Genomic DNA, 10,957 nt, shown 5'->3' with positions numbered 1-10,957 from the left:
ATCTCTGTGGGATCGACCCTTACTCGCGTAAGGTTTATTACTTGGACGACCCAGTACACTTGCTGGTTAGTTGAACGGAGTTGTGAGCTTCTCTAACAATGCCTGAAACTCTTTTATCACAATTTCGTCCACCAAGATGCCATCCGCATAACCGATGGGTTGCATCAGGAAGAAAATTCTTGATTGCATCTCGCATGGCAAGGTCTTCGTCAGTTATTACTGCTTTAGGATTTTTTCCACCCATCGCTTCAACAAAGGTTTCCAACAACCACTTATACGTCTCTGTGGTTTCGTCGGATAGTAGGGCGGAGCCGAAGATAACAGTCTGCCCGTGATGATTGCATCCGGAGAAAATGACCAAAGGCTTGTTGTATTTATTCTTCTTATAGGTTGAATCAAAGGCAACAATATCTCCAAAACAGTGATAGTCGATAATTGACTGCCCATCTGCCCAAAAAATATGCTCGAGCCTTTCGTCACTAATGAACATATACTTTCCAAAGAACAGCGGATCGTTGTTTGACTTGCCAATCAAATAGTTTATTGCCGCATTGGCATCCCCGTTTTTAACTTTTGACCGACGATAACGATCAATGTGGTTGTACAAATCTTTGCGTGTGAAGCTAGCATGACAATATCCACCCTTCTGGAATGCAATATACCCCATAATATGGCAGGTTTTGATACCAAAATTATGAAGATTTTTCACTTGGACTTTATCAGTGACAGTGAGATGACGATTGGCTGGAACCAGATGTGCAAATTGGGGTGGCATCAGATCGTGGTTGTGAGATTCCACAAAACATGATACCTTCTATCTACCGCAGCCGTAGTCAAGCTTTACCCTAAGCCGAGCTGGACACTTAGTTCGCGTTAGTGACCTTGCCTCCTTTGATCTATCATCCAGATCAAAATACCTCATATTCCTCCAGCCCTCTTTGTTGCAAACAAGTTGCCTGCTAATGATTCTACCTTGATTATCCCTAACCACGTCGTCCTTCCTCATTACAAATTCATGCCAACAAGAATAAGCGTTATAAAATTGGCAAGCCTCATCCTCTGTCCTAAACTCCAGGTTCCAAATATCCTCTACCATTAAATTCTCTATTCTTTTTACACCACAAACTTCTTCACTCTTGCTAGTAGAATCCAGCAAATCCATATCGTCATCTTCAGCATCATCATCTGCATTCGGTTGATAATCGAAATCATCACCCAAATCATTATCAGAATCATTCTTCACATCATCCTCGTTTCTTGACATAATTTTACCCCTGCCAAAATCCAGGTTGGTGAACCAAAATGTGAATAAACAGAACCAATGGCAGCAACTACATAAAGCTAACTTAAACTCCTTAAAAAAACTACAGTCACCAGATCCAAGGCTACTTAACCTAAGCCAACTGTTTAAGAGTACAGTATAACGTTTTAATTTCAATGCCCCAAACCTAGCCACAGCATACAACTGGCAAATGTGAATTGAAATCCTGATTCCAGAACCTAAACCCAACACCATAAACAGAGCAATGTTTAAAAGACAGATACTTCCATTTTAAAATTAAACTAACCTCCATTATTAAAAAATTGAAACGGAGATACCTTGATGACAACCAAAGCTTGAAATCCAATGAGTAAAGAGCTGAACTTCTGGAGGGAGACAATCTTAATTAAACACCTGCACGTGATTCGTAGCCGGCTGAGAAGTGGGGATGGTAAACCCCTTCCACCTGCAAAAGCTTGTTCGCGATTAGATGTAAACCTACTAGGTTCACAAAATTCACAACATGCAAGCATACAGAGGTCATCCTTCGGCGTCACCTAAGTCGACGCCGGAGCCCAGCCGATGAAAACAGAGTTCCAGTGATGGCTCCATGAACTGGTGGTTGAAGTTAAGAATAGAAAACAAAGAGAGTTGGGTCAGTGGTTGTGTGCCTAGGTCCTGGGGTTGAATAACATGTTGAAGAGTATAAAACGAAGGCCAAAAAATGAGGGTTGGGTCACTAATGGCTATGTGTCTTCTTTTTCTCAAAAATACATGTTGAATTTGAGGAACAAAAGGAGAATTTTTTGTGTTAAGAAGTCAATTTAGAGTGTAAAAGTTTTAATTGTAAATTTTACCCAATACATTATACAATATCAATATATAACAACTACTCATACGCTACAATGTAGTATATTCATACTATACATTCATTATGAGTTTTGACTTTTACAGTACATCAATTAATGAACCTTTTAAATTTTTTTTTGATTAATGGTTGTGATGATGATACATAAACAAGGATAACTTACCCACAAAATTAGCATAGGTTTGGAAGAAATCACCTAAATATTCTTTTAAAAGCAAAAGAAGCAGAAACAAAAATTAATTTAGCATATATATATATATATATATAAGCACAAAAAGATTACTAAAAAAAAAATAATTCTTTTTAAAAATAATTTCCCAAAAAGTTAAATAAACGACCCCATTATCTCAATTTGTAAAGAAGAAGCCTATGGTACTTTTGAGTAGATAAATTGTACTGTAATGATTTTGTTTAACAGTTTTAATCTTTTTAAAAAGTTTTTATTCATGCTTTTTTATATTGTATTTTTTAACTTAATTTATTAAGAATTAATTTGTCCTAAACCTAATTTTTATTTAAAAGTCTATAAATAAGTAATAAATTGTTACATGTATAAGACAAAATTAAAACCCTTTAAATTAACATTCGACCACAACAAATTAATTTTCTTGTGCACAATAAAAGAAAAAAAGACATAATTACACTTGATATATATAAATATAATTCCAGAGATGGAAAGCATGCCTAATAATAATGACGTAAAACATGCTATCTTCGATTTGAATTTTGATTCCGTATAGCTTTTTTCGGTGGAATATGTGGTCCAAAATTCTGGTGTGATAGGTGAGATGAACCCATTGCATAAGGAAAGATGTTATATATGTATATGTCATGTCACGCATAATAATGATTTGCTCAAAGATATGAATGCCTAAGATTCCATCTAATTTAGCCCACACACGAAAATTGTTACAAACAACCCAGTTGATGATAGAACTTGTTTTTCTTTCCAATTCAATGTTACTTGCAGCAGCAGTAATGACATTTGGATTACTGATGATGCAAAATTTTAAATCCAAGGGGGAGATATTAAAATATGATTAATGAATTAGGTTTAGGTTAGTAGAGTTGTTAATATTAGTTAATAAGTAGTGGAGTAGTTAATAGAGTTGTTAAGATTATTGTTGAAAATTTTTATATAACTAATCTCCTTGTGTCAATGAATTATACAAGATACAATAACACATTTATGATTCGTTTCTTGTATTTCTGTCAACACTAATAATATTTATCTTTGATGCAAACGTTTGAGACGTCAAAGCTTGTGATGATAGCCTTGAAATGAAAATTTGGAACTGAAAACAACAATAAACTTAAGCTTGCAAGGAGTTTGGATAACCGCTGCTGCTCTTCTACTCTAGTGACAAATTATCATATACTAAAATTAGATAGTTTTTTGAGCAATTCTGAATATGTGAGATTGGAGATCATAAAGTTTATTGGAGTAAATTGAAAGCCGACAAACCAAGGACTAATCCGTCACAGTACTAAGCTCAATTTAAGGGTTTATCGCTGGCCAATAGGTTGTTGCGTGCACGAGACGGGATTCGAACCCCCGATACTAGCTTAAGCCAACTAGTGAGCCAACCACTAAATCAACCTAACTTGGTTGTATATTTTTTTAATATTCAAAAGGTACCTCCTTTGCTTTTGTCTTTTCTTTTTTTTTTTTAAGCCCTTTCTCTGGTTTTCTTCCATACTCCCTTGCTCTTCCATTCTCAAAGCTTCCACTACTCGGTTGCACTCAGAATTCTTTTCCAATATCAATTTATTATAATGTTCTTCAACGTGGGGAAGTATGGTTCTTGTTTGTCCCTTCTGTGACCAAAAATAAGAAACTAGCTTCTTCCAAACAATCACATGGAGAAGGATAGCATAGAAGAAAACAAATACTGAAATATATACGGACACACACACCCCACTAACACAGGCATGTCTTGGTTGAGTGTGTGAGGAAGATTGTGGAGAGAGAGAGAGAGAGAGAGAGAGAGAGAGAGAGAAGAGAAGAGAGGTTGGTTGTTGGTCCAGTATGTGTGCAGAAAGAATTAGTTAAAAAATAATAATTCAACGAAAGTTAGAAACCAAAAAAATAGTATAAATGAAGGATACTTTTTTGTATTAAAAAATATGTACGGGATACATTTTGTATTTAACTTTAGAAAGGTTACTAATAGCCCTTTTCTTGAGAAGGCTATTGAATCCTAAGCCATGAAAGTATAGTTATATTCATTCATATACATTAGGTCATGAGGCAACATATTAAACTGCTGAACAGCAATGTCAACATTCTGGTGATTACTATGAAATCAAATCATTAGACCTCTTCATCTAATAGATTTGGGTGTCACTAACTATATCTAAGATTATGATTAATATTGACCTTAATTTTTAAGGACTACATGAATGTATTAGATGCCACTTTTGCTATCCAACGCAACCACCAAATAAGTAGATATTACCTTAATAAGAAAGGTTATATGAGCAATAATGCCTTGATTAGTGTTGGTATAATATATGTGCTTATAGTTTACATGTGGCTCTTAGGAAGGATCCACCTATAATGCAAACTTTCATATGTAAACTCTTAGTCACAGAGACAACCACAGTTCTTATATGGTTAGTTATCACTTTATTCTTGATTTATAAAGTTAATACTTATGCATCTTTTTTTTAATGCATCTATTTGATCCACTATGGCAATAATATTGAGTAAATGCCCAAAATAGTCCCTAAATTTCAAATCGCTATTCAATTTAGTCCTCGACTTTTTAAAATGACCAATTAAATCTTTGAAATTCGAAAAACTGCATCTCCGTTAGTCCCTTGCAGAAGTGCCGTCTACTAAGATTTTCTGTCGTCGTTGAGTACTTCATCACCATTCGAAGTCTACAATTACAGAAAACGGTGTTCTTACCTCCCTTATTGCACATTCTTTTGCTGCCATAAGGTCTCCCTACAAAGTTGTTCCTACTTGAGCTACTTTGGCTTCTCTCCCCACCACCCATCATCACTCATGCAGACGAGAAAACAAGATGAACTGGAAGAAAGTGGAGAGGACGAAGAAGAAAAGAAGACAGCAGAGAGATCGAAGAAGAGAAGACAATAATTTGGAGATTAAAGTTTTATAATTGAAAATGGACTAATTTGGATATTATTAAGCAATTTCAGGTACCAATTTGAATCAAATTCAACTTTGGTACACATCAGCATACAGCTGGAATGCCACATCAACAACGTTTAGACGGCACTTCTGCAAGGGACTTACGGAGATGCACTTTTTCGAATTTTAGGGATTTAATTGGTCATTTTAAAAAGTCGAGGACTAAATTGAATAACAATTTGAAATTCAAGGACCATTTTGAGCATTTACTCTAATAATATTTACCCATAACACAATACTCTAGCCTCGAGTATTTTGTTGCATTGCACAGATCTATAGGATGATAAAGGAATTATGAGGCTTAAAAAGAGTCTCCATAAACAAAAAAATGAAAGAAAATCCATGCACAAAACCTTCCCAATTGCACAATGCTTCTATAAAGCACATTCACAAATGACCATGGCATTTGTGCTTTTATAGTTCTTTCAAAGTATATCTACTTATCTAGCGAGACACAAATAGCAATATAAATGCTATCTATTTCCACAATGTAGCTTTTAGAAATATCTTAAGCGCACCAAAATAAATTGAATCAATATGCTTAATTATGTAGTTTCCTAATTTGTGTATATATAATTGTTAAAACTCGATGGAATTACCTATGAATGGTATCATCAAAATGTTGAAACCATTAGTCATCATCTTTATTTGTTGAACTACGACCCATTAACAACTACAAAGCTTTATTCCCAGTAGGTGAGGTCAGCTACATGAATCAAACGACACCATTGTCCCTTGACATGTATCATGTTTGTACTTAGTCTATGACCTATCATGTATCATGTTTGAACTATGACCTATCATATCAAACCAATTGTTGAAAAACATGTATTGTATATTGTAATTGCTTAAAACCTATTCCTATTTCCCTCGCTCAACTCGTAACATAATACCACTGCTTCAGCCAAACAACTTGATAACTAGCCACTAATGCAGCAACAAAAGTCCATGTAAGATCAAGTTTATTATTACCTTCAACCATTGCAGAGCTATCATCATTATCACTTGAGGTAGTAATCATCCTGTCTTAAAAAAAAGTGTAACTAAAAAGACAAGAAAGAATATGTTACAATATAATGTGAGACCTTTATGTTTAAGACAAGATAAATAACTCTAAAATATAACAATATTACATGACAGATACTACATTTTAAAAGTCTGGTATAAATTAAAACAAACTCAAAAGTATAAGTCAGCCACACCATTGATATATGTCTTACATAATTTAAATTAAAACCTCACTATTAATTAGATCAATCAGGGCATTGAATGTAAATTTTAGCAAATGTATTCAACCAAACATGAAGATCAATTACCCCTCGTATTGCATATAGTGACAAAATACTATACCATGTTCTCAAAGCCAACAAATAAATAGAACTCCATCTACTAAGCAAGACAACTCATCTATAAGGAATGTATATGCTATTTCAGTTATCACATCCAAACAACTAAATTCTAATTTTGATTTTAAATGAAAAAAGGAAAAAAGGTATTTTAAGAATTACATCTAAACATAGAAAAGTTTCTCACCTTTGCTTCTGAAGTAATCCTTTAAAAGATTGTTCAGATGAAAGATTGCACTAATAATTTGTTAACACTGATATAAATCAAAGTTTTACACTTCATCATTGCTTTGATCATAAACTACTACAAAAGCACTGCAACCTAAATTCCGAATTAGGTACAATTGACATCACTCATTATCGACTATACCTACGTATTCACAGATGAATATGATTCCATGGCAAAGCCAACAAAACTCACCATGACAAAATTTCCTAAAAGGATTAAATGGAGGTGGTCAGCATATGATGGAAAATAGTTTAATAACTCTGAATGCTTGATATAAGGATCTTTAATGTCTCATAAGTCATAAAGACAATGCCCACGCCAGGAACAACCTTGTAGTACTCAGGCAAAATGCCTCTATACAAACCTCGTACCCCTTCATTCTGAATTATGTGTCCAAATGTTCCCAACAGACTGGTATTATAGATGCGAGCTCGACCCCCAAGCCCCTCTAACTGCATCCGGCGCCTTACTAGATCCAAAGGAAATGTTGCTGCACGTTATAAGAGCCAATCAAACTCACAAGGTTACGTCAGATATGAACATTACTATCTAACCAAAATTTCTCCCTCGGGAAAATAATATTCAGAAAAACTGACAAATAAACTGACAAATATATACATGTTATGAATGAAAATTAGTTATTAGAGCATTTAAATAAATAAGTCATTTTATAGTCACCAATGCATAATGCACTTCCCATTAGAAGTTTTCCCCTTAGGTAGTAGGCACTAGATTTTTGCACCAATCACAAGCATTAGTGGTATAGAGCAAAACATCTAATGAAGCACATTATCAATTACAAAATTTGTTCGACATACAGTGCAGGCCTTTAGCAGAAGAGGATACAAAATCTTTTATCTAAACAAACTTGAGAAATTAGATGAACCAATTAAAGATAGCATTATCATCAAGAACCCACCTGTTGATGATGCAATGCCTGAAAGACTGCCACAAGCAAGACTGATCATGATTGTTGAATCATCAGGCCTAATTCATAAGGAAATGAGAAAATAATATTCATAAAAGTATATCCTACAAGCATGACAATATAAGCTTCAACACAAGGCTATTCACCTTTGCAACTTCCAAAATGAACGTAAGCCTTCATAAACAGAAAAACTTATCGCTATACTCGGCCCAACACCCTGTATCACACAAAATAATTAGTTATGTCAGCTATAAAATTAAAATATAATAACAGAATCAACACAAAATGCAAAATAACTCATTAAGAATTAAAGATGCATCATAGGCCTACCAATAATGTTGCTCCAAGTCCCTTGTAAAGACCCAAGAAGCCTTCTTCCCTGCATATTGTATTAAAGGCATGGGAGATGCCATTGTAGTAAATGGCACTTCTCTGCAAAGAAACATAATAAAATATTCTCAACTCTTGGCCACAAATAGAAAGTAATGATAAATCAGACCAAATTCAATCAAACAATAAATAGCTATTAACTTATACAATTCATTAATGCAAATAACCAAAGGCTTGAAAATAATCTCCAAGAATTTTCAATTCACTGAAGTCCATTACCTGTGCGGCAAGTCGGGTTCTCACTAGATCCAACGGATATGTGGCAGTAGCAGCTGTTATGCCAGATAAACCACCACCTATGAAGTGCACAAAGGGGCTTGTACTTGTATTTCCTCCGAGTTTCTCCCCCAAAATTGAATGTATTATCTGCAATATATGAAATTGATCAGATTTAAGGAATATATATATGCAGCAGCTTCTACATAACATATACATTTTGTAAAGAGCATCAGATGAGACGTTACACTCTTGTAGCGTTCATAGGCATAGAAGTTGACTGCGGTATAAGGAAGTCGATGGGCTACTGTCACCAAATTGCCTTTCCAAAATGCTCTAAATCCTTCTTCATTGACAATGCGTGAGGCCTCACACCATATGCTAGGCTTGCTCAACGCTGCTGCTGCCACATCAAATTGCATACCTTGCACCTGATAAATTTATGGCATACTGACATAATTAGTTAAACACTAGTTGATAGCAGAGCAATTTAAGTAGCATGACGAGAGATGGGCAAAGAAAATAAATTTTTATTGGCTATCATGGCTATCATGATTCGTTTCATTATTAAAAAAAATGATATTACAGTGAAAAAATTATTAGTTACAAACTTACAATTTTTTAGTAGAATTTGAATATGATAATTACCAACAACAATAATTACAGCCAGCTCCTTTCCCACTAGATAGAACAATAAGATTCAATTGTTATTATGTGGATAACCATATAATTTTATAATAGTTTCAGCTATAATTTTCCTTGGCCATCTTCTACCTCTTGTGCCTGCTAAACTACCTTTCATATGACTATCGGACTAACACTAATTCAAATTATTATTAGTTTTTTATTATCAGTGTAAAAATCATGATTAAATATTTAAATATCTGTAGTTGAGGATCTGTTCTATGGAAATCCCAAGAGAAAACGACCAAAAAAAATTATAAATAAAAAAAAAACCTGAAAAAGAATAGTGAGGCGTGAAAGTGGAGCAGTGCAGGTCTTTCCAAAGGCGCCTGCTATGCCACCGGCAAGAAGCTGAGACACAGTTCCCATCTGCGGCGGTTGCTGACTTTGCTGCTGATGCTGCAACACCTTCCTCCCGCCATGACCACCATCGTTCACCACCCTCTGCGCACCTTCAACCGTCATTCGCGCCTGCGCTTGCATTCCCCAAACAACCCCCCAAAATAAAAGAGGGGGGAATAACAAAAGAGAAAAGAAACCTCGACGGGAGATGATGAGGTTAGTGATACTCGTTACATTCTGTTTAATAGTTTTACAAGTAGAGTGAGTGAAGAACGAGGGTTTTAGGAAAAGGGGAACAGGGCTTAAGAGTTAAGATTTAACTTTTAAGATTGAACAACCGACTAGCTGAGTAGCTGTACCACAATTGTTGAACTTGAAAGCAGAAAGAAACAACTGGAGATTAGGGTTTTAGAAGAGGTTTTGTAGTATACAGCTGCAATTAGCGCCGAAGACCGAAGTCAACATAAATATCTCAATTCGGAATAAATCTACTACTTAGTTAAATTAAACAAAAAGGAGTTAAAAATTCAGAAAAAAAATTATGAAATTCTTCTTGTCATTACCCATCAGAAAATTTTTTAAAAATATAAAAAATTCTGAAAATAAATTTATACTAGTACACTATACGGGATAAGACACTAAATAAAAAATATATATAATAATTATTACTATAAATATTTTACAAAGTTATAATTAAAATTAAAGTTTAATTATTTTAATATTAAAAATATTAAAAATAATTAATATTTGTCTTAACTGATTTAGATTGATTGAGTAGTTATCTCACTCATCTATCTAACTTAGTATTAGAGTTTCGAATCCTACTTTAATAAATGGAGCTTCAATCCATGGAGGATTAGTTCTCGACTTATCGAGTTGAAAAATACAGTGAAAGAAAATAGTATTTGTCTTGAAAGTAGAACAATGCTCATTGATGATAACAATATTTATGAAGATTTGACTTTATTGAAATTTAACTGTAACAGTTTTATTTATTTGTATCATATTCATTCAAAAAGTCAAACAATATAATAAACATTATTACTAGTTAAAATTTTATATTTTATGACATGATTTTTAAGTTTCTAAATTTATAAACTTATGTCATTACAAAAGCTATTAGATTGATTAATATTTTTTGGTAATATTACCAAAACACCGTAGTTAAGTATATTAATTTGTGTAAAAAAAAACTATAATAACTTTTATTATTCAATATATAATTTATTCTATTAAAAAATGAATTATTATTCCTCGATTGGAATATATTTTTTTTCTATTTTTATATCATTTTATTTAACAATAATTGCCATTAAAAATAATATGAATGATTACACTATTTATAATATGATGTACCAAATAATTTTTTATTTCAAAATTAATTCTGGTTAGTGAAAAAAATTTAAAATATTTTCTTACACAGATTTAAATTTAAATTTAAATTTAGAATTGATTAACAACTCACCTTTTTTGAAATTTTAATAACAAAAATAAAATTAGTTAGCTGCAAAATATTTCGCATTTAATAATTTC

At 33.3% G+C, this 10,957-nt stretch overlaps 2 protein-coding genes across 3 annotated transcripts; both read right to left on the bottom strand.

The window, feature by feature from the left end:
* Positions 1–814: 814 nt before the first annotated feature.
* LOC110280738 (protein FAR1-RELATED SEQUENCE 5-like) lies at positions 815–1,264 on the bottom strand. Its single transcript, XM_021141810.2, has one exon. It carries the CDS (start codon positions 1,262–1,264, stop codon positions 815–817), a length of 450 nt encoding a protein of 149 aa, XP_020997469.1.
* A 4,577-nt stretch (positions 1,265–5,841) lies between these two features.
* LOC107484594 (uncharacterized) lies at positions 5,842–9,858 on the bottom strand. Of its 2 annotated transcripts, XR_002374066.2 has the most exons (8): positions 9,356–9,858; positions 8,647–8,829; positions 8,402–8,548; positions 8,123–8,224; positions 7,939–8,009; positions 7,784–7,851; positions 7,057–7,354; positions 5,842–6,332 (listed from the first exon to the last, which is right to left on the bottom strand). XR_002374066.2 is itself a non-coding variant. In XM_016105146.3 (7 exons), the coding sequence occupies exons 1-7, from the start codon at positions 9,563–9,565 to the stop codon at positions 7,116–7,118; spliced, it is 1,020 nt and encodes a 339-aa protein (XP_015960632.1). In that variant the 5' UTR covers positions 9,566–9,858; the 3' UTR covers positions 6,742–7,115. The 2 variants fall into 2 exon arrangements, 1 of the variants encoding a protein (XP_015960632.1); XM_016105146.3 differs by lacking the exon at positions 5,842–6,332 and having other exon boundaries at positions 6,742–7,354.
* Positions 9,859–10,957: the final 1,099 nt, after the last annotated feature.

The sequence above is a fragment of the Arachis duranensis genome, chromosome 4 (assembly GCF_000817695.3).
Source record: "Arachis duranensis cultivar V14167 chromosome 4, aradu.V14167.gnm2.J7QH, whole genome shotgun sequence".
Taxonomy (NCBI): Eukaryota; Viridiplantae; Streptophyta; class Magnoliopsida; order Fabales; family Fabaceae; genus Arachis; species Arachis duranensis.
Note: the sequence above shows the minus strand (reverse complement) of the source record. Positions and strands in the feature narration are given on the sequence as shown.